Raw genomic sequence first — 25,060 nt, 5'->3', positions numbered from 1 at the left:
ACCTATTTGGTAGCTAGGGGTAACCTTGTTTTTCCCAAAGGGTATGACTATGCATTTTTGGCATTTAACTTCAGGCCGTGGCTCTGGCACCAGTTATCCGTTTCTGTGAGACCCTTCTGAAGGATATCTGTGTCAGATGTGTTTTCTACTATGGCCCAGTTTGCAGTCATCTGCAAACTTTGTCAGCCATAACCCTCCTGTGTTTGCTTGTACTTGGAAAAGTAGATGCCAAACAAGAGTGGGCCCAGGACTGAGCCCTGTGGGACACCACTTGTGACAGGTTTTGAGTCTGACATGGCGCCAGCAACTCTGACCCTGTGGGTTCTGTCACTCAGCCAGTTTGCAACCCATCTTGTGATGTATGGGTTAACATTTAAGCTGATGAGTTTTTCAATGATACCCGAGTGGGGTATTGTATCGAAGGCCTTAGCCAGATCGAGGTAGGCTGTATGGACTGCCTTTCCCTCGTCAATGGCTTTGGTGACTGTTTCGAAGAAGTCAACCAAGTTTAAAAGGCATGATCTGCCTTTGACAAAGCCAAACTGGGTTGGATCCAAAGTCTGCAAATTTCCTATGTCTTTATTTATGAGGTCCATTATGATCCTCTCCATGGCTTTGCAGATAAGGCTTGTCAGGCTAATGGGCCGGTAATTTCCAGGGTCGGTGGAGGCACCGCCTTTGTGAAGTGGGACCACAGTTGCAGTGCGCCACTCCCTGGGTACGTATCCAGAGGTAAGACTTTGATTAAACAGCTGTCCTAGCTGTGGGTTTAATTCCTCATTGAGTTCGTGGAGCACACAGCCGGGGACACCATCAGGTCCCATGGATGCTGTGTTTTTGCTTTGGAGAGAGCAGTTCTCACTTGGGCGCTGGAGATGTTGGGGGGGCTGCAATCGTTTGTTATAGATTTCTCTCTTTTGGGGGGGGGGGGGGGGGAGAAGTTTGCACTGAACCTGTCAGCCAGTATGTTGGCAATGTCTGTAGGATCAGTAATCTTCACATCATTTTGAACTAGTTCTGAGCATATCTGGGAGTTTCCTCCTAGGTGTCTAACATAGCTAAAGAAGGCCTTATGATTGTCTTTTGAGTCTTTAGCTATTTTTCTCTCGAAATTTGCTTTGGATGATTTTATGAGAGCTCTTAGTTTTTACTTATAGTGATCAAGGGTGTCTTACCTTTTAAGGATTTTGCTGTATCTTGTAGTAGCTTCCTCCTTTTATTGTAGAGTTTGTTTATGGCTGGGGTCCACCAGACTGGACGCTTGCCTTTGGTACTAAGAGTCTTTGTTTTGTTTGGGATTGCCTTATCCATGCAGTCCTGCAGGTGCTGGTAGAAGGCGTCTGTAAGTGATTCAGCGGCTTGAGTACTGTTTTCCACCAGCTCGGGGCCTTAAAGGAGACCACACTAGTCTTTAGAAGTGTGAAGTCGGCTTTTGAGAAGTTCTTTACTGTGGTCTTTTTATTTCAGGTGGGGGTGGGATGAGGACCTCCAGCGAGATTAGTTTGTGATCTGATCTCACCAGTGAGGGGTATACTTCCGGTGTTGAACATTGTGCTCCCATGTTCGTGATGATGAGATCAAGTATGTTATCTCCTCTTGTGGGGATGGTGACTAGTTGTTCCATGGCATTTGAGTTTATGAATTCCAGGAACTTTTGGGCTAGGGTGTTTGGGCTTGAGTAGTGTTCCCAGTCTATATTAGGGTAATTGAAGTCACCTAGTATGATGGTGTTTGGTGATACATTTATCCCTCTAGTGTTTTCAGGAAGGCCATGTGAGGTTCCTGAGTTTGTGAGGGTGGCCTGTAACATGCTACAATTTGCAGAGCAGTCTTGCCTATGGTTAATTGCACCTGGATGGTCTCCGATGCATCGTGCGTTGCCACCAGTCTTGAGGTGTGGGTGTCCTTAATGAATATGGATACCCCCCCTCCTTTCTTGGTATTGTCCGGATTTTGGGGCCGGAACGCATGATATGAGGTAAAACCTGATAGCGCTGGGGTGCTCTCAGGAGCCTTGAACCAGGTTTCTGTCACAGCACAGACATCGATGTTCTCCATACTGAGAAGGGCCTCGAGTGCGTGCATTTTGAGATTGAGACTTCTGGCATTGAGCAGCATTACCCTTAGTTTTTTTCCTTTTTTGTGTTCTAGGGTGGTAGGTTTAGAATTTGAGCCTTGCCTACATGAAGGGTATTAGTTTGCAGTGCCCCTGTGAGGAAGCTTTGGCTCCCCAGGGCTCCTTGGTGCACACTTTGGGAATCCCTGGCCTAGAGGAAAGTATAAGACAACTGCACACAGACCTGACTAAAATGAAGCATGGAGTATATCAACTCAAACAATAAAAGACTGGAAAAAATGGAAGAGGCTTGAAACAGGTATTCAGATAAGGTGATAAGACTGCAAAGCTCAGAGGTTGAAATGAAGAAAGGCTGGCTGAATATGAGACTGCACAAGAGATGTTTCAAAAAAATAATAGAATTAGAGGATGTTTCAAAAAATAAAAGAATTAGGACAGAGCATGTAGGGAAAAACTGAGATTTTCTGCTGTACCTGAGAAGCTGGAAGGAACAGACTGCATTAATTTTATGAAAGTGCAAATAAGCAACTTGACTGGTATTCCACAAAAGGAATTGTTAATTGAAAGGGCACATCATGTGTATGCTCCAAACCTGGCTATGAGAAAACAGCCTAGAACTTTAATAGTAAAGATGGAATCTTACCAGCAGAAGGAGTTAATTCTGACAAAACTGTGGCAGAAGGACAAATACTAAAAGTGGGAGACAGCATAGTATATGTGGAGAATGACTACTCATACATCAGACAAAAGAGGAGTAAATTTATTCCATTGTTCAGGAAATGTAGAGAAGCAGGCATGAGATTCAAACTGGTGTACCCAACTATCTTCATAATATTTTTCCCTGGAGAAACAAAATAATTTTTGATGAAGTACATACTAAGGAATAAATACAAAAGTTTGTCCAACAAAAAGTGAGCTGTGAAACAGAAGGAAATCCTGCTTGTTCTTCTGATAATAATGACCACAGAGAGACTGTGCCAGTGAGACCTTTTCCAGTGTTTTAATGGAAAATGTTTGAGAGAGGAAGAAAGCACAAGTTGACTAGAAGAATCGAGAGTCCATTGGAAATTAAGCAGAGACAGGGTTTGGGGAAGGAGATGAACAGGAATAGAACAAGAAAATCTGGAAATTTTGGACTTTTTTGGACTTTGTTAAACGTGTAGGGGACTCTAAAACATATGCCCTACTTCATGTCCATTAATGTTTGGAGAATAAAATTAGTAACTTGGAAATTGACAAATGTAGGATAACAAAGTATTAATTATATTTGTGAAATAGAACAAGAAACTCTGGAAATAGTTGACTTCTTTGGACTTTGTTAGACTTCTAGGGGACTCTAAAACATATGCCCTACTTCATGTCATTACTGTCTGAAAATATGAGAGGGGAAGAGGAGGGAGAAAGTTAACTGTAAGTAAAACTTTTTTTTCTTAATAGTGTTCTGTAAATGGTGCATGATTTTCTTTGCATGTTATAAAGCATTTTTTCCAGTTATTTTTTTTAAGTGTAATGGGGATACTAATGTAAGTAAGTGTTCTTTTTTTCTTTCTCACGTCTCTCTTTTCTTCGGTTTTAAGAAGTGTAGGCACTGCAGTAGAAAAAGGTCTGGTTAGAAGAGCACAACAAAAGAAAAATTTGTGTGTTTTTTTCTCATTCTTACATAGGGGGAATGACTGGGTTAATGCTATTAGCTTAATCTAATAACAAGTTTCATGAGAAAGCAAGTAATTGAATATTATAAGGCTTTTTTCCCTAGTGAACTGTTTTGTGTCTAGTTCTCAAGTCTAGCAGACAGTCTGATAAAGATAAATGGCTTGGAGAATGTTTCTTGAAAGCATTCAGTTTTTCCTCAGCTGAGAGAGCAGACAAAACCAGACACCACTTAATAGAACCACAGGCTATGCTATGCACCTTAGTATGGATAACCGTTTTTTTTTTTAGATTCACTCAAGTCTGTATGTGTGGCTGTCATTCTGGAACATTTGTTCCAATTAGGAGGGTAAAACTTCAATATTTGAAGATGTATATAGTTGTGTATGTTATTAAGTTAATAGGTTTTAGGAAGATATTGGCTTTGTCTGTGTATTTTTGATTGAGGGTTTTCAATAAAACAAAATGTTTTTTAAGATGTGGCAGTATGAAATGGAGATGACAGGAAACAAATATATAAAAGATTAACATACCAAACAGTACATGCATAACACAAAAGCTGAAACTAGACATTTAATAAAAAACTGTTATATGTAAAAGGTGGAAATAATCTCTCAAGAATATGATGCTTTCTAGGTCTTTAAACGTTAATGGTCTCGCAAATAAATACAAAAAAAAGTAGTGAAATATAGTAAAAATGTAGAGTGCAAATAGCTGTGCTACAGGACACACACATGGAAAGAACTGAACATGTGAATTTGATGAAGAAAGATTTTCAGGATGGTTATTCAGTGGAATATCTGGGGCAGAGGAAGAGGGGAATACTTATATCAACTGCAAGAGGAGCCCCAGTAGTAATAGAGAATAAAAAGGCAATAATGCTACATTATAGTACTTTGGGGCTACTGACAAGGGAGAAGGATTATACTGGCATGTATTTATATTCTACCGAAAGCTGTTATAATGGAGCTTAAGAAGATTCTGGGAGAAATAATCAGCTTTCAAAAAGAATATTACTTACAGGTGGGGAATGGAATTTGATTTGCAATAGTGAAGATGTGTTGCAGGTCCAGAAGGGAAAATGTAACAGAGAGGGGTAGATTTTTAAAGAAATTTATGAAAATATTTGACATGTAAGATATGTATTTAGTACTAGGATTTGGAGTGAATTTACGTATTATTCCCCAAGATACAACAACTGGGCTAGGCTAGACAGAATTTACTTTTCACAGGAATGTGCATTTAATTGAATGTCATGATCTGCACCCAATAACTATTGCAGATCATGTGCCAATAATAACTAAAACAAAAACACAAGGTAATGAAATAAAAACGAGACACTGGCGCTTGCCCATCTATCTGTTGAAAAGAGAGGAATTTAAGGAATGTGTAGCGGAAATTATTCAGGAGGTATTAGAGAAGCTAGAAGTAACTTCTGAAAATATAGATAGGTAGTGGGATAAAGTTAAAGTGAAGTTTACAAATAGGGTGGAAATAAAAGAAAGGGAGATATGGTTAAGAAGTAACAAGAATTATTTAGAGGGGCTGACAAATGTTAAAAGTATTATACAATAGGGGGAATTTCATAGAACAAGAAAAGGAGCAGCTGCATAATGCTAAACAGAAAATAAGTAATTACCTTGAAAATATGCATGAGTTTAGAAAGACTGCTGTTAAGCAGCTGTTTTTTGATAATAACACTACTACACATACAAACATTTAGCACAGTGACTCATGCAACAGAAAGATGAAAGTGCTGTTTTCAAGCTTAGGGAACCTATAACAAAGAAGTTAAGGGATCCTGTAGAAATATTAGAAATATTTCGGAAATTCTATAAAAGACTGTATAATGCAGAGAAGTATGGAAATCAAGGAAAGGTACAAATGGGGATGTTTATGGAAAAATTAAATATGCTAAGGTTAGAGGTGGAGTAGGTACAGTTACCAACAGTTAAGATAGGAGGAGATGAGATAAAAATGGTGATGTATAACTAATTTGCAGGAAATTTCCGAGGAATAGATGAATTCCTTTGGAAGTTTGGAAGCTAGAAGGGAAAAACACTGATGAAGATCTGAAAGGTTTTGTTTAATAGTATTTTGCGGAGGAGAAGTACCAACATCCTGGAAGAAAGGCGGTGGTAGCTGTAGTACCTAAAGAGGGTAAAGATCCATCAGACCCAGCTTCATACACACCTATTTCAATACTAAACCATGATTATAAAGTGTTTATGTCTATAATGGCTAAAAGAATGGCAAAAGTGATGCCAAAATTGATAGATGTGGATCCGTGTGGTTTTGTGGAGGGGAGGCAAACATTTGACAACATTAACAGAACAGTGATGATCCAGAGGGAAGCAGAAAGTAAGAAAATACCACTGTTGGTGGTGAGTCTTGATTTTGAGAAAGCATTTGACAGAGTAAGCTGGGACTGTGTGAGGAGAACAATGGAAGCATTTGCATTCCCTGATAAAGTTAGAAGGTTTATTAAGAGGACATATGAGGGATCAGAAGCGAAAATTAAAGTGGGTGGTGTCGTCTCTGATAATCTCTTCTTGAGCATTGGAATCAGGCAGGGGTGTCCTCTCTCCCCTTTGTTGTTTGCATTATATTTAGAACCATTGGCAAAACAATTAAGGAACTTAGAAATTTAAGGATATAATTGGTTTGTAGTTAAGAAAAGCTGCCTTTATCTAAATATGACATTATTTTATACCTGAAAAAAACCCAGAAAGGGACATTACAGTGCATTGCAACATATTGAGACAGTTTCAAATCTTTTTGGGATACAAAATTAATGAAGCTAAAACAAAGGTGTGATATAGTTAAACTATGTACCCGCATATGAATTGGTTCAGCAACATCCACACTGATGGGGACATGATAAAATGAAGTATTTTAGAGTATGGATTAAAAGTAATTCCGGTGTGGCAGCTAAGGATATGTGGGAAGAGACTAAACAAAAGATAATACAAAAACAGAGGAAAATGGAAGCTCTGTTATATGGATATGGATAGGATGGGACTTATCCATGCAATAAATGTAGTATGTGTGAATACATCACCACCACACAAGAATACTCACATCCACATGGACATTTTAAATATACTCCAAAGATAAGAACTAGCTGTGAGACTACCATCTTAATATACATGGCCAATTGTGATTTGTGTCCAGCATTTTATGTTGGCCTTACCAAGAGGAAATTAAGACAGCGTATCTACAACCATGTCTATGACATCCGCAAACAACATGAGTTGAATGCACTGGCTAAACATGTTACCTCTAATCCCACACATTGTTTTAAATTCAGAGTATTACAAACTCTGCATACCAGCCCCAGGATGGGTGATAACAACGCCCTAGCAAAACTAGAAATGGAGTGGATCCTCAGGTCAGGGGCACATAGAGACCCGGGGATTAATAACTACACTACTGTTAAACCGTTTTTAGAATAGTCTGATGTATTAATAAGACTTCTCATAGTGGTAATTTTAAATTAAAAGAGAAATTAATATAACAAGTGTCTTTTCAGCATAGTTAATAGTACTAGATTTCAGTGATACACATATAGATATTGGGTACCAGGGACATAAGGCTAAATGAGACCTTAACGATGTTATATGGTCAGACTCTTCTTGACCTCTGAATCAGATGAATAGACAGCCTATTATGCCTAAAGACAGAGCTGACTATGATTTGGTAGTAGATGAATAGTGTTATGATGGAATCTCCTTTCTGCTATACATTTTACTCCTCCTGGAAATTGGGAATATGAAGTTTATTTGGAATTGATTATATGATTAACTTTATAGTAATCTTATAGTAATTTTATAATTTTATAGGATTAAATAGGAATGTTAGCAACTGGACAGATAGACTAATGGACATCTTTAGATCACACGATTGGCAAAGTTCTCTCTCCCTCTCCCGTTTTTTTCTTTCTTTTTTATTTCTTCTTTCTTTTTTCTTCCATTTTCCCCCTTTTTCCCCTTCTTTCTCTTCTCTTTCCTTTTCGTTTGTTGCATTTAACACCTAGTATTAGTGTTGATGATGATATTGGCAATTGACACGTGCCCTGGACGTGACTTATGGTAAACAAGATATTTTGAACTTTATAGTCCATTCAACCTATTGTCTTGGTTGCTAGCCTATAATGTGACGGCCACTCTGCTAGATATCCATACTCATCTGACCTGAACTCTTAATTTCAATCTTAATTGATAACTGAGTCAGGATAAGTTTGATTTAACAGGGAGATATACAATAGAGATGCACTTCGATTTGGAATATAAGAAATAATAAGATGTGATGAACCTAAATTCTCCAATAATTCTTCTAGTTTAGTATAGAATTGAACCTCTTATTGGGAGATACCCGGAATAGGTGTTGGTTCAGTTAGATAATAGTGACAAAGTGGATAAGAGAAATTGACAGCCTCAGTGAGTTACCAGTTCTAATTTTTGACGGTCCAGCACTATTCACACCTTAATCACCAGAAGTGTTTTTAGACAATTTTAGACATTTTCATTTTTAATTTTAATTTTAATCTTAATGGTATGAAGAGGTTCACCATTTATGAAATGTGATTGGTTAGTTTGTCTACTCATTTTTGTCTCATACCATTATTAGTATTGCTATAGTCTTCAAACTATTAATATTAATATTTATATCCACATTAATATTAATTTTATCTTGTTTTGCGCACATGTATATTCCACATACAGACACTTGTCATACATGTCACGCGTCTATAAGATCCCCGTTGAAATATGGTTTAAGAAGAGATAATGGTGGATGGAGTCAGAGATGATGCTTATTTTTGAAGTCTCTGACTTCAGTGTGGTGCCTTACCCTAACTTCTACAACCAACATACTTAGTTATGCACAATGCGATGTATGATTATTGAGTTTTATTGCAGACAGCATTTTTCTTCTTTCACGCTTGCACAATGCGGAGTATGAATGTTGTTCGTTACCTCTGACCGGACATTGTTTTGATATGTTCGATGAAGGATGATTTTTACAAATGATGTATTAATCGACTCAGCTATGTACATGGATTAAATGTCCGTTCTGATCTACCTTACAACAAGTAGAACGTAATTTCATGGCATCGCTATTTTAATGAATTAGGCACTAAAGATGCATTTAACAGGTTGTGCGGGTATTGCTATCTTTATGGATTAGGAATTAGATGTGTTCTTAATAGATCATGATCTATGTTCGTAGGGCTTTGTTTGCGTTAGTAACAAAAAGAAAAAATGTTGAGAGCACAAGCCATGTACATACTGATTTTGTCTTACCTTGTTTTATTTTATTTTATTTTGTTTTTATTTTGTTTTGCTCAATTACAAGTTACAAAAATTGAATGTATTGCAATGGTTTTAAGAATAGGGACGTATTTCACCTTAAGTAGTCAAGTAGTGTTATAATGGAGTAATTGTATTATTGATAACAACTGCTTGTTATGATGTGTATAAAAGGGGTCGAGTTGTGTGCTTTAAACTGTATCTGAAGAAGCATGCAAGACGCATGTGAAAGCGCTTATTCTGTATTTGTTCGATTGGAATAAAGGATTTATAATTTTTGAAGAATCCAGTGTTTCTCGTGGTGTGTCCTGATAGTTTTGTTTGCTGAATTTTGGTGCTTGATTTGCTACAGGACACTTTAGGAGGGAAGTGGCAGTTGTGAGTTACTTTTGGACATGATAAAATGAAGTATTTTAGAGTATGGATTAAAAGTAATTCCGGTGTGGCAGCTAAGGATATGTGGGAAGAGACTAAACAAAAGATAATACAAAAACAGAGGAAAATGGAAGCTCTGTTATATGGATATGGATAGCAAGATACAAGCAGTTAAAATGTTTTTAGTCCCTTTAATCTTATACAGAAGTCAGGCATATTTTTATGAATCAGAGGAGAAGCTGTGGATAGCAATTATTAAAGAGCCGAAGGATTTCATCTGGGAGGGGAAGACTGCAAGAGTCAAGTGGGATAAGCTTATTCTTCCAGTAGAATAGGGTGGATTGCGATTACCTGATATGAAAGGGTATTTCAGAACAATACAGTTAAGGCTCCTATACATAGCACAAGCAGAAAATCATAATTCAAAGTGGAAAGAAACGAAGAAATAGGGGGTAAGCTCAAGAAACAGGGAGAGACTGGGATTTTGGATGCAGACGTTTAAGGAGAATAAAAATAATCGTACAGAATATTATAGTCATAAAGTAGCTGAAAATATACTAAGAACTAAACCAATGGAGAAAGGAGATTCTGCAGTTAGGGATGCAGACAAATAGGCAAGAGGGGGTGTATTTACTGGAGAAAACTTGCAATGGAACCCAAGGTATTGGGAGCAAACAACTACAGAGGAAAAGGTAATAGAATGGGAAGACACCAAGAACTTATTTGGAAGTCTTCATTAAAGCTAAGTACCCCATTGGGGAAACTTTTTTCTTGCTCCAGACCGATGTCAGAAAAAGTTAACAATTGTATTTCTTGTGGGAAGCAAATACCTCATAAGGATTTTCACTCTTACTGTATTCCTTGCGTAGGCCCTGATCACAATGTTGATAGCTGTCATTTTTGTGCTAGATTTAACCAGCGCACTATTAAGCGTCTGTTTGATTTTGCATTTCATTACTTTGGCCGAAGATTTAATTATATAATGCCGTCGGAACAGCCGACAACCGGAGGTTACAAAAAACGCAAGGAAAAGGATAGGCATCCAAGGTCCAAAACCGACAACGAGGCCTCTGCTAGGCCAGTCGCCGGTTCTCAGTGAGGCGCTTTCGCAGCCCCTAGCGCCCGCTACCTCAGAGCCACAGGCCGCTTCCGACTCCCACGTGGAGCCGACTTGGCCTCTGGATATTCAAGGTATTGGACACTTGGAAATCATTCCCTCAGATGGGTCCGGAGCCGCTGAGCAGGCATCGGCTTCTGAGGGTGTCTTCAGACCTACACAACTATATATAAAGCCATCTTCAGATTCAAAGACTAAAGCAGCTCTAAAGACAAAGATACAAGTACAGCATTCTCCTACTCAAACTTCCATGCCTAAAAAACAGATGCTCAGAATGGCCGAAGACCTAATTACTTTGATCAGGGGCTCCCATCCCCCTCCTGATAAGAGGCCTAGGCAAGAGACAGAGTATGATTCTTTTGATCAGGTTTCTATTTCCTCTGATTCCTCTTCTGAACAGGATTACTCCACGCTTCCCTATGAGGATTCTGATGCTGAAGAATCCATTCCTTCAGCCTCTCCTCTTGTAGATTATTCTTTTGGGGAAACCCTGCATACCATGAGGGAGCATTTCCACTGGGAGAGCCAAGATTATTCTGAATCTAAGAAAAGGCTCAGGGACTTTCTACTACTTCCTCAGCACAGACCCCTTGCTATTCCACCTGTTTTAGACATTGTAGATGATGTATTTTCAGAGTCCGGCCTGTCCCCTGACTCTTTACCACCTGCACCTGCTAAGCCAGACAGATACTACAGGGTTCCGGATTCTTATAAATTCCTATATAAAAATCCCGCTGCTGACCCAGAAACTATATCTCAGGGTCCCAAAGGGGTTAAAGCTTCCACTGCAAAAAACCCTGTACCCTCTGATAGGGGCTCTAGACAGATAGGGGGGGGGGTCTACACTTCTGCTACCTTGGCTGCAAGGGCTTTAAATTGTCAGTTTCATATGCTTAAATATCAGCAATATTTAATGTCATTGATTAAACAGAAATTGTTGACAAATACTGAATGTTCGGAGAACAAGGAATTGCAGGATTTATTGCATGCAGCTGAACAAGTGGGAAAGCATACTTTGCAATGTGGTTATGATTCACTGGAGGCCTTTTGCAGGGCCGCTGTTACAGGTTCGGTTATTAGAAGGCATGCTTGGTTAAAGGAACAGAATCTGCCTGATCATGTTAAAGCAAAATTATTAGATGCACCATTGCAGCATGATACTTTATTTGGTACTAAAGCAGAAGAGGTGTTGAAAAAAATGGAGGATAAAGCAAAATCCATGCAGACAGTCAAGGATTTCTTACAGGTACAGCCACCCAGGTTTAGCAGGAACTGGCCTTCTAAAAATTGGTCCTTTCCAGTGTCAGACAGACCACAAAGAGGCAGATATAGGCGTCCCAGAGGCAGATCTCAGCCCCAAGGTTCATACAGGCCTAAACAATGGGGTGCTCCTACCTCCAAAAGTGGAGAAGACAAATCACAACCTTACAGGAAACAGTCCCAATGACTTTCCTCTGCCAGATCCAAGCACTTTTCTTTTGGCAGCCCCCTTAGGGGGAAAACTAGCACTTTTCTCATCAGATTGGCAAAAGGTTACCCAAGACAAATGGGTCTTGAACATAGTGTCCCAAGGCTACAGGTTCCATTTTCACACTCTACCAAGGTCAAAAGGTATGCCGGACCTGCCACACAATCAATGGGCAGAGGCACAAAAACAAATTACAGCCCTCATGGACATGAGGGCCATTCAGCAAGTACCACAACAACAGCAGGGGCAAGGATTTTACTCAAGACTTTTCCTAGTACCCAGAAAGGACAGAACCTGGAGACCAATACTGGACCTGTCTATACTAAATACGTTTCTGGAAGTTCCAAAATTCAAGATGTTGACTGTACAGCAGCTACTGCCCATGCTGGGCAAGAAGGCTTGACTCATAACTTTGGACCTAAAAGAGGCATACCTGCATGTCCCAATCAGACAATCTTGCAGAAGATACCACAGATTCATAGCTGGCTCAATGCATTACCAATTCTCTGCACTGCCCTTTGGCTTATCTACTGCACCCAGGGTATTCACAAAATGCCTGGCACCAGTGATTGCGTTTTGCAGACAAAGAGGAATTCAAATAGATCCCTACTTGGATGACTGCCTAATTCAAGCAGAGAACAAAGACACTCTTCTAAAGCATCTGGCGTTTGTAAAAAGATTACTAACTGGCTTAGGGTACACAGTAAACGAAAAGAAATCAAAACTAGTGGCCTCTCAAGAGATAATATTCCTGGGTGCAAGCTTAAATACAACTGCCCAGATGGCTTATCTCACGCCAGACAAACAAAAGCAACTGACTTCTTACTTCAAGAAATTGGCAACAAAAACCCACCTATCTGCAAGGTAAATCCTGCAGGCCTTGGGTTTCATGGCATCCTGCATTCTACTAATTCCATATGCCAGACTGCATATGAGGAAAACTACAATGGTATCTAAAAAGTGTTTGGACACAGCATTGCCACAGCCTGGAGACAGTAATTGTACTCATTCCCTGCCTGCAACAGGAGTTTCGATGGTGGGCAGAAGCCTGTCACCACAACAAGGGTCTGCCATTCAGTTTGCCCACAGCCAGACAGACACTGACAACGGATGCATCAGATTATGCCTGGGGAGCCCATATGGCAGGGAAATGTATTCAGGGCACATGGCCTGCAAACCAGATGCATCTTCACATCAATCAAAAAGAGATGCTAGCTGTTCAAAATGCCCTGACAGCTTTCAAGGACCTGCTTCATCCAGGACAGCTACTGATAAAGACAGACAATACTACGGTCATGTGGTACATAAACAAGCAGGGAGGTACTCATCCCTACCCCCTCTGAGACAAGCAATGACCTTATGGGACACAGCATTGGCTTTTCAAGTTCACTTGCAAGCACAATTCCTGCCAGGAAAAACAAATGCTCTGGCAGACGAACTAAGCAGAAACCTCATGGATCCCCACGAATGGAAATTGGATCCAGAAGTCTTCAGCATGATAATAAGGAAATGGGGATGCCCAGACATAGATCTATTTGCCTCCCCTCACAACTGCCAATTGCAGAGATTTTGCACAAGGATTTATCACAAGCAAGCATGGAAAGTGGATGCCCTATCCTTCAGCTGGAAAAATCTTAACAGTATATACCTTTCCTCCACTGGCTCTCCTTCCCAGGGTACTCCTAAAGGTCAAGACAAGAGAAGCCAAAAATGACACTGACTGCACCAGACTGGCCATGCCAGCACTGGTACCCAGTCCTAAAGAGCTTGTCTCAAGGTCCAGCATGGATATTGCCTCAAACTTCTCACTTGCTGACCCAACAAAACAATCAGATCCTGCATAGCCAACTCAGGACCTTAAATCTGGCAGCATGGTGGATAATGTAGCCATTCAAAACAATCCTCTTTCAAAAGCTGTTATGGATGTTATCTTGAAGGCCAGGAGGCCCAGTACCAGAAAATCGTATGCAGAAAAATGGAAGAGATTCTGTGCTTGGAACAAGGCATTGACACGTGTGTACCAAATATCCCTCAGATTTTACAATACCTAACTGAGATGCTGAACAAAGGCCTTTCTTTCTCATCAATTAAGTTTCATGCCTCTGCCATATCAGTCCATTACAATACGGAACCACCTATCTTTTCTCATCATTTAATTAGGCAGTACCTCAGAGGGGCCAAAAACATTAGGCCTCCAAGGAGAGCACCAACTCCGGCCTGGGACCTCAATTATGTCTTGGAAAAACTAACACTGCCTCCTTTTGAGCCAACATCAACAGCAGATATAAAATTCTTATCCTGGAAAACAGCTCTACTCCTAGCAATAACCTCTGCAAGGCGAGTCTTGGAGTTATAAGCACTCATGGCTGTGGAACCTTTTATCATTTTTCATCCATACAGGGTTTCTCTGAGGACAAACCCTACATTTATGCCTAAGGTGGTATCCAGTGTGGCCCTCAACCAAACCATTCACTTGCCTACCTTTTATCCAAATCCACAGAACAAGGGTAAGAAAATTCTGCATTTTTTGCACATACACAGGCAGTTACGCTTCTACTTGGACAGAACTAAAGCTTTCAGAAAGACTGAGCAACTTTTAGTGTCATATGCTGCAGGATCACAAGGAAAGGCTATCTCAAAACAGACTATTTCAAAATGGATAGGCCACTGCATCCGTTTCTGCTATTTTCAACATGGCAAATCTGTGCCTAAGGGCATTAGGCCTCATTCCACAAGAGCAGCAGCCACTTCAGCAGCCTTCCTCAGAGGAGTACCAACCAAAGATATCTTAGAGGCTGCAACTTGGAGTTCAGTGCACACTTTCACAAAGCACTACCACTTACCTCTTTACTCTAAGTCCAGAGCAGGCTTTGCCACTGCAGTTCTGCAGGGCCTCATAGCCTCTCCTAATCCTATTTAGCCCAGCCACCCATCCTCAGCTTTGGGATTCAACCCAAGAGTAATGACTGCAACAGTGAAACACAATGAACATAGTGCAGTTGTGTACCTACCACAAATGTAGATGTTCGAGTGTATTCACTGTTGCAGTCCAGGTTACCCACCCACCATCCCCCTTTTCTTTGCTGGGACTTATCTGCACTTCTCTATCCTATACAACCTAATAGGTGTATTTGCTTGTAGAGAAGGGAAATGTGATTTTTCTGCATTCATTTTTATTGGCATATTTTTCAGCCTACCAATTTGGGGGCACCTGACATCTGGGGCAAGAAAAACTGAAGAAAATGGCGTCGGCTGCATCTTTTATACCCCTGGCGCACTGATGTCAGGGAAGAGGCGACAGCAACCGACGCCAGACCTAGACTTTGGAATTCTGGCCGACTGAGGGTAGCCTGCCAGCAGGATAACCCAAGAGTAATGACTGCAACAGTGAATACACTCTAACATCTACATTTACGGTAGGTACTCAACTGTACTATTTCCAACCTTGTATGGGTGTGTGTGTGTGTGTGTGTGTGTGTGTGTATGCATGCGTTTGTATTTACTTTGTGTTCACTCATTGGATGGCAGTCATAATTACAGGCACAGGGACTGAAAATGTATCTTAGCCTGGTGTTTTGACTCCATGCTATGTTCCACTAGAGCTGAATGCACCTCTGACCATAGCAACTCAAGGAACAAAAATAGTTGACCTTCAGATCATAGGAAAGAAGGTCCAAGTAGTTCCTTGCTGAGTATTGCCTCCCAGATCAACTTATGTGTTGAATATGTATCCGCTGTTTTATTCAGATAATCAAATACTAACAGAATTCCCTTAGTTATGCTTACTCCTTAAGAATGTATGTAGTAAGGCTTCTTAAAGGTTGCAAACTCTACTGACAAAAGTCAGAGGCTAAATAGCATTGCCAACTTCTTTGATTGGAATATTCATTTGAAAAGGACAAGTACAGGACTGATTATCAGATTTTTAGTACTTTTTTCTTTAAAAAAATGTCCACAGTACTATCTCAGTAGCCTTTTGCTTTGCTTCAAAAATATATAAGATGCTGTCACTATTTTTTTTTTTGCTCCCTCCTCCTCTTTCCATCATTTTTACTGGCCTGTCACCTCTGTACATGCCCACACCAGGTCTACCAGCTACTGACTCCCTCTTCTAGACTTAATCCATTGTATTGCTGGGGCCAGTCAAGGAACAAGGCATTCAGGGGCTCCACACATCTGTGCATTCATCTGAGAGAGGGTATTTTTACTTTTTTCTGGCCTACCCATTAAAATCCCCCTTCTTCCCCATTGCTGAATCCATGATTTAGCTGAGGGGGGCAAGCATGCATTAGAGATGTGTAGCATTTTTGCCCTGCCCCCACAGCAGCTCAGCCATCTCTCTACCCTTAAACCACTCTTGTAGGCACACCCACCTTGTGATGTCCCCAGCATCCACCAGGGATTGTCACTAAGGGCATCCATGAATAGGGTGGTTATGCCTATCCCTCCCTGCTGTTCCATCAGTCTCCTTAACTGCTAATCTTACTCTGGTCAGCTGGGTCTTAGTCAGGGCTTTGTGTCTCTAAGCTACTAGAGCAGCTGTTAAGATGTTTCCAGTATTGAGTGCTTTGGCACTGCTACTTCACACACTGGTCAGACATTGTTTCAGTATGTTTCCAGATTAATGTGTTCCCATTTCCTTTGGTTGCTGTTACTTCTGTGAGTGTGCTACAGTACTGTAAGGAAGATGAGGGGAAAAAATTATGAATTCGTGAGGGAGTACTATTGACCTTTAGTAATCTTTAAGGAAAGTAGGCTTTTTCTTTTTATTGCATGTGCATCCTGTCTCCCCTCTGCCACCTAATTTTCATTAAGCTTAAGCTCTCTGGGGATGACGTTTGACCTAGACATTTTTTGAAGATGACTTTCCATCTGCTGTGTAAATTGCTTAGCTTTCCATCCTTATGTTTGTTGTATATTCTTTGTCGTATTCAAAATTAGAGAACGCATCTGGTAGCCACAGAGAGCTGCCACATGCTATATGGATTGTTACAGATGAATAATAATCCATTCACAGCTTACATCATTGCAGGCAGTACTTTCTACTGAACCCTGAGTAGCATATGAGGTCAGGTTCACTGTTTGTTTGGCCCCATGGCACAAAGGAATGAAGCTGGACTGTGCCCGTTATGACCCATGTTCAACAAGCCGCACTGGTGCAAAAGGTACCTACAGGAGAAAATGGGAGTGAGCCAATGATGCCGACTCACCCATCCTGGGAGGAGGAAGGCTGCAACAGCAGTATGAAGAGCCACGAGTTCCACTCTCCAGGTGATAATACAGCCCAGACCTGAGACTGCACATGCATCTCCGAAGGGCAGTGCAAAGATTGCAAGGCGACCGTAGTAGTGTAGGTTGTAGTGCTCTCCCTAGAAGTACTAGCAGCAATATGATGCTGCAACAACTTCCTTATTCTCTTCACTGGTTCAACACATGGGTTGGTTTGAGCCCAGGGGAGGTTAGGTGGGTCTGATAGACCCAGGGGAGCGGGTGAGGAGATGGTGGCAGTTGGTCAGTTGCAGGCGGTAAGCAGGGAAGAAAGAAAACAGCAGCAGCTATTATTTTGACATGCCCTGTTCTCCAGACTACTGAATCTTCCAGTCACATACTTTCACTATGCACCAGAATTAACTTTTGCACTGTCTGTACTGATTTGTGGCTTAGCAAAGAATTAAAAAAATAGTCATTGACTTTGGAGTAGAGCATCTTTTTGTGATATTATGAACAACTTCCCAACGGTGGCCAAGGTTTCATGGTGTCAGCCAGTGGGAAGCATAAATAATGGCAGTGTGAATGTTTAATGTCTCAACTCCCATAGCGGAGGGCTTAGTGTGTCTTTTTACTGCTGATGACATACCTTGTTTTGTTTTCCCAGGATTTAAAGCTATTATGACATTGATTTCATCTTTATACTTTGTCTTTATGGGTAGCATGCTATACAAGCATTCTTTGCTTTATAAAACTTTTGTAGTGATTTAACCTCATGCTCTTTCCACATGTGTAAGATGTTCTTCGTGTTTCACTGTTGCAGTTATCACACTTGGGTTATCCTGCCTGGGGTAGCCCTCAGTTGGCCCGAATACCAGAGGCTTCGTTTTTCTGCATCGGTTGTTGTCGCTCCAGGACTGATGACAGGTCATCAGTGGTATAAAATCAGGCAGCAGACACCATTACATCAGTCTTGCCTGCCGAGGAGCCCGAAGTAGAAGCAATTTGCACGAGCGCCAGTTGGCTGCCACCTGAGTTTTCATTTCCGAACTGAAGTTGAAGTCTTCTAAAGCTAAGTACCATTGGGGATCCTTTTTTTTTTTTTTTTCTTGCTCTAACCGATGTCAGAAAAAGTTAACAACTGCCTTGCCTATGGAAAGCAAATACCACACAGGGACTTCCATTCTTACTGCGTCACCTGTTTAGGCCCAGACCACGACGTCCTTCACTGTCGGTTTTGTACTTTGTTCAACGCCAGAACTATACGCCTTCGGGCCCTTATTGTACCTAGATATTTTTGCTCTCAGTCCTCGAATTCCGATATGGCTTTGGTAAGCCATCCGACTGCCGATCTTCCGAAAAAACGTAAGTATAAAGACAGAGACCGACTGCACAGGTCCAAAACTATGACCGATGCTTCTGTTAAGTTGGTCGTCAGTTCTCCAGTCCTCAGTGAGATGTTTTCTCAGCCCCTGATGCCCGCTTCCTTGGATTCGCAGGCCGCTACCAAGACCCTTTCGGAGTCCGGTATTCCGTGAGACTCTTCTTCAACTAAGGATCCTGCGGATGTCTCTACCTTGGATGGGTCCAGAGCCGATGAGCAGGCACCGGCTTCCGAGGAAGTACTTCGCGCTGATACTCAACATAAACCGACTTTCGCGTCTTCAGTTCTTTCTAAAAACCACTGAGTTTCTAAGGCCCAGGGTACGAACTACACCAAAAAAAAAAAAATGACGACCCAAGCCCAGGCATCTGCTTCCTTGCCTCAATTTCAAATGCTTAAAATGGTGGAAGACCTTAGTATGCTTATAAGGGGAAGCCAGGCTACCCCTTCCAGAAGAAAAATAGACTTGTCCCAAGTAGTTTTATCTGAACAGGAGTCCGATGACTCTGATGCTGCTGAATATGAAGACATGCAACCCCTGTCTGCTTATGAGGATTCTGATGCAGAGGAATCCATTCCTTCTGCCTCTCCATCAGAGGATTTTTCATTTGGTGAAACCCTTCATACTTTAAGGGACCATTTCCAATGGGAATGTCAGGACTATCCGCAGTCAAAAAAGAGACTGAGGGAATTCTTAGATTTACCATAGCACAGATCCTTGGCCATTCCTCTTGTCCTGGATGTTGTTGATGTTTTTATGGAATCTAGTTTGACTCCTGACACCCTTCCTCCTGCTCCCAGGAAACAAGACAGGTACTACAGAGTCCCTGACTCTCTCATATTCCTTTCCAAAAATCCTATTGCTGACCCAGAGGTCATCTCTCAAGGACCTAAAGGAATTTAAAGCAACCTCAGCTAAGAATCCCACCCCCTCAGACAGGGATTCCCGAGCTTCAGACAGATGTGATAAAAAGGTGTACACCTCTGCTACTCTTGCTGTTAGAGCACTAAATTGTCAGTTCCACATGCTGAAATAGCAGCAGCATACCATGAAACTCCTCAAACAAAAAATATCTTCCTTTCCTGCTTGTGCAGAAAATAAAGAATTACAAGAGCTTATACATTCTGCAAGCCAAATTACTAAGCACACCTTGCAATGTGGCTTTGATGCCCTAGAAGCATCTTGCAGGGCAGCAGTCACTGGTTCTGCCCTTAGAAGGCATGCTTGCTTAAGGAACAGACCTTGCCAGATCATGTCAAATCAAAATTATTGGACGCACCATTGAACAAAGACAATTTGTTTGGCACCAAGGCAGAAGAGGTCTTAAAAAAGATGGAAGAAAAAGCTATATCTATGCAGACAGTTAAAGACTTTTTACAGGTCCAGCCTCCGAGGTTCAGTAGGTATTGCCCCTCCAAGCACTGGTCCTTTCTGTACCCCTCCAGGCCTGCTCAGCCCAAACCCAGGGGAAGCAGACCCCCCCCCCAAACAGCAGCCCCAGGGAATGCAGAGATCTAAGCAATGGAGTTCCTCCTCTTCAAATACAAGGAGTGCTAAGCCACCCCCTTATGGTAAGAGCTCACAATGACTTTACACCTCCACCCCTTACCTCTGCCCAACTGCTTGTGCCCCTAGGAGAAAAACTCTCCTTCCATGCAAACAACTGGGCCTCTATCACCAACGACTGATGGGTCCTCAAAATAGTGTCCCAGGGATACAGGTTTTATTTTCACACACTGCCAACCCCAAGAGGGTTCCCAGATTTTCCTCCAAACCAGTGGGCAGAGGCCAAAAAGCAAGTCCTTTCCTTGCCCTCCATGAAGGCAATGCAGCATGTTCCTCCAGACCAGATAGGCCATGGTTTTTATTCCAGACTCTTCCTGGTACCCAACAAAAAGGGCACCTGACACCCAATCCTTGACCTATCCATTCTAAACACCTTTCTGGTGATGCCAAAATTCAAAATGCTCACCCTCCAGCAGCTTCTTCCTATGCTTTCCAAGGATGCTTGGTTAGCCACCCTAGACCTAAAAGAGGCCTATCTACACATCCCAGTCAGGGGAATCTTGCAGGAAATATCTACATTTCAGGGCAGGATCTATGCACTTTCAGTTCTCTGTGCTTCCCTTTGGCTTATCCACTGCTCCCAGAGTATTCACAAAATGCCTGGCTCCTGCCATTGCCTTTTGCAGAAAAAGAAATATTCAGATTTACCCTTACTTAGAAGATTGCCTGATTCAGGCAGACAGTCAGGAAAAGCTGTTATGGCACCTGACCTTTGTAAAGGACCTACCGACCTCCCTGGGGTACATCATCAGCGAAAAGAAATCAAAACTAGTACCCACACAAAAAATTGTATTCCGGGGAGCGAGCCTGAACACAGCATCCCAGACAGCATTCCTTACTTCAGAAAAACAAGTCTACCTGACAGGCTACTTCTCTCAACTAGCCACCAGAACCCAGTTATCCTCAAGGAAAATCCTGCAAGCCCTAGGGTTCATGGCCTCCTGCATTCTATTCATTCCATATGCCAGACTGCATATGAGGAAACAATGGTACCTAAAAAGCCTTTGATGTCAACATTCTCAAGACCTGGAAACTATCATACCAGTGATACCTTGTCTAAGGAAGTATTTTCTTTGGATGGCAGCAGCATGAAACCACAACAAGGGGACTTCCCTTCTCACAACCCCACGCCGCCCAGACCCTCACCACAGACGCATCAGACTATGCCTGGGGTGCACACCTGGATGGCAGGTGCATTCAGGGCTATTGTAGCCCAAATCAAATACATCTGCACATGAACCAAAAAGAGATGCCAGCTGTTCAGCACACCCTGACAGCTTTCAGACCCCTGCTCTCCCTGGGGCCTCTACTGATCAAAACAAACAACACCACAGTGATGTGGTATATCAACAAGCAGGGAGGAACTCACTCTTATCCTTTCTGCAGGCTCGCCATGACCCTTTGGCAGACCGCCTCAGCCATGCAACTACACCTACTAGCCCAATTCCTGCCAGGCTCCCTAAACTCTCTGGCAGACAACTTAAGCAGAAACCTGCTAGACCCACACGAGTGGCAGCTAGACCACAGAACCTTCACCCTTGTAACCCAGAAATGGGGCACCCTGAAGGTGGATCTCTTTGCCTCCCACTCCAGTCATCAGCTCAGCAAATTTTGCACCAGGGAACCTCACAGCAAGGCCTGGAAAGTGGATGCTCCATCCTTCCAGTGAGTAAACCTCTCAGTCTATGCATTTCCCCCTCTACCACTCATTTCAAGGGTTCTGCTCAAAAAAGGGAGGAAAAACCAAGGACAATCCTGATTGCCCCAGACTGGCCACGCCAGCACTGGTACCCACTGCTGTGCAGCCTATCACCCCTGCCACCACGGCACCTACTTCAAATCCCAACCCTCCTGACCCAGAAGAATGGAGAATTCATGCATCCCCAATTGCAGACCCTCAACCTGGCAGCCGGGCTTATTCCCTGACCTCTCCTCAAACAAACTGCCAGCCTAAGCAAACAAATACTAGATGTGATACGTGAGGTCAGACGCCCCAGCACTAGAAAATCCTATGCTGACAAGTGGAAAAGGTTTTGCACCTGGATCCAGGTGAAACAGCACAGCCCTCCCTACCTCTCATCCTGGATTACCTAGCAGACCTACTGCACAGGGGTCTGTCCTTCTCTTCTATTAAAATTCATGTCTCTGCCATCTCTGCTCATTTCATCACAGAGCCACCTCTCTTCTCATCAAACAGTTCCTAAGGGGGGCTAACAACTTAAGGCCACCCAGAAGAGCTCCTACCCCAACTTGGGACCTTAACTTTGTGTTGGAAAAGCTCACCCTGCCCCCCTTTGAACCTGCAGCTTCAGCAGTTAAAATTCCTCTCTTGGAAGACAGCCTTGCTTCTGGCCATAATTTTAGCTAGAAGAGTTTCACAGCTACAAGCACTTACGGCTCCACAGCCCTTCATTTTCCATGCTGATAAGGTCTTCCTCAGGACTAACCCATTCTTTATGCCTAAAGTAGTGTCTAGTGTGGCTCTCAACCAATCCATTTATTTGCCTACATTTTCCCCTGACCCACAAAACAAGGGGGAAAGGATTCTGCACTCTCTAGATGTGCACAGACAGCTCAGATTATATCTGAATAGGACTAAATCCTTTAGAAAAACTGACCAACTGCTAGTCAGCCTCGCAGCAGGGGCCGAGGGCAAGGCCATATCCAAACAGTCTCTAAATGGATAGCACACTGCATCCATTTCTGCTACTAAGAGCATGGGAAAGTGCCCCCAAAGAGGGTCAGGACACATTTCACCAGGGCAACCTCCACCTCTGCAACTTTTCTCGGAGGGGTCCCCACCAGGGACATTCTGGAGGCTGCAACTTGGACTTCTCTTCATACTTTCACCAAACATTACCACCTGCCTATCTTCTCCAAATCCAGGGCAGGCTTTGCCACTGCAGTCTTGCAGGGCATCCTAGCCAGCCCCCAGTCTTCTCGACTCTCTCCACCCTTTTCTTCAGCTTTAGGAATCAACCCAAGTGTGATGACTGCACCAGTGAAACACGAAGAACATAGTACAGTTGTGTACACTTACCATAAATCTAGATGCTCGAGTGTATTCACTGTTGCAGTCCTGCCCCCCCCCCCCCATCCCCCTTGTCTCTCTCTCTCCTTACAGGGAATCTTTTGGTATTTACTTTCTACTGGTGGTGTTCTTCCACCATAACCTAGCTCCCTATTTGGGGACTCCTGACATTTGGGCAAGAAAAACTGATGTAATTGCGTTGGCTGCCTGATTTTGTACCACTGACGACCTGACGTCAGTCCTGGAGCAACAACAACCGACGCAGAAATGCTAAGCCTCTGGTATTTGGGCCTACTTGAGGGCTACCACTGGCAGGATAACCAAAGTGTGATGACTGCAACAGTGAATACACTCGAACATCTACATTTATGGTAAGTGTACACAACTGTTCTATCTTTTACAACTTGGCTCCTGTTTTGTGCTTGTATCAATATTTTTCTGTCTCTTACTTGTAATGTCCATTTTACTATGATATGAACTTTTCTATGTATTCTTGTTTGTGTATAAATGTGTATTAATATAAATGTTTCCATTTCTCACAGGGTGTGCTGCTCAAGAGGTTATCAAGATACTCACTGCTCAGTTTGTACCATTTAATAACACTTATATTTACAATGCAATGTCACAGACTTCAGCAACTTTCCAGTTGTAGATGTTTTACAGTGTACAGCTTAAATGTATTTGAATTGCATAGATCTTAATTTGGTAGTGTTCTGTAAAATATTGGCAGATTTTTTGCATTTAATTGTCTAAAATAAAGTCGGTATTTTCAGTTTTTATGTATATTTTTTGTATTATGTTGTATATTAACTTGAACATATTCTACTTTTAAAAAAATGTAAATGAGACTGTATTACATAAATATTTTAATTGATAAACATCTGAAACATTTCTGGATCACATTAATAAGGATTAAAGAAATCTGAAGATGGAAAAGAAAAATGATTTAATCTACTCAGTGTTATGAATTTTGCCTTCCCACTCGGTCATTGTCTCCCTCCACGTTGCTGCCTCCCATAAAAGATTAATAAAATACCATGTAAGATTTTGTTGCACCAGTTTTCAGTGTTGTATGCATTTAAAAAGTATGTTTCCCTTGAAATCCTAAACATTGTTAGTCTTAATTCCTGGAATTCCCCTTTTGATATCTACATATTTTATTTTATTTTACATTTGTTTAGTCTGGTAATTACACTGATATCCTTCTATTCCCATGTTGCAGTACTCATAACATGAGTTATTCCCCATTTAGGCAACCTGAAAGTCCTGCCAGTATACCAAAGACTTTTACTATTGCAAGGTACATGCGACATTGCACATAGGATAGCAGCCTGTGTAGGCCATAAAAGTGACATCTGCACGTGCTGTCCTCAGAACTTCTCTGCAGCCAGTTCAAATGCCATCTTCTACTACCGTTCATCTGATCGTCGAGTAGTTGCTGTTTCATATAAGTGCCCTGTTGGGTTTTTTTTTGCTACTGCATGTTTTTCGAGATTAATGTCATCCAAGAAAGGCAAGTGCCATTGTGGAAGACAGATTCCACACAAAAGTAACCATGATCAGTGTCTTTTCTGTCTGGAGTCTGCTCACGATTATAAGGCTTGCACAACTTGTCAGCCATTTGTCCCTAAGATGCTTGACACAGTCATCTTTCTGCCCTTAACATCTACCTCAAGAGTCAGAGACTCAAGCATCTAGTGCTTGCAATGTCGGGTCTGTCCAGTGAGCCTCCAAAGAAGAAGGTAAAAATGGTTATATCTGAATCTTTGGCTGCGCCTCCAAACATGGATGTCCCTTCCCTTTTGAGGCCAGTGAAGGCCTGGAAGTCCCTTCGGTGCCTGGTTCTCTTCCTGCAGCAGGTACCAGTTAAGGAG

General features: G+C 41.9%; 1 protein-coding gene across 1 annotated transcript in view; it reads left to right on the top strand.

The window, feature by feature from the left end:
* Window positions 1-24,241, top strand: part of NAE1 (NEDD8 activating enzyme E1 subunit 1) — a 1,377,685-nt gene extending 1,353,444 nt beyond the window's left edge. Inside the window, exon 20 of the mRNA XM_044081916.1 lies at window positions 23,729-24,241. Within this exon, the coding sequence (XP_043937851.1) occupies window positions 23,729-23,838 (110 nt within the window). The 3' untranslated portion in view covers window positions 23,839-24,241. The remainder of the gene's footprint in view (window positions 1-23,728) is intronic.
* The last annotated feature ends 819 nt before the right edge of the window (window positions 24,242-25,060 follow it).

The sequence above is a fragment of the Protopterus annectens genome, chromosome 8.part1, assembly GCF_019279795.1.
Source record: "Protopterus annectens isolate FY-2018-M chromosome 8.part1, PAN1.0, whole genome shotgun sequence".
Lineage (NCBI taxonomy): Eukaryota > Metazoa > Chordata > Ceratodontiformes > Protopteridae > Protopterus > Protopterus annectens.
The sequence above is the reverse complement of the archived record's forward strand: the minus strand, read 5'-3'. Positions and strand labels throughout refer to the sequence as shown.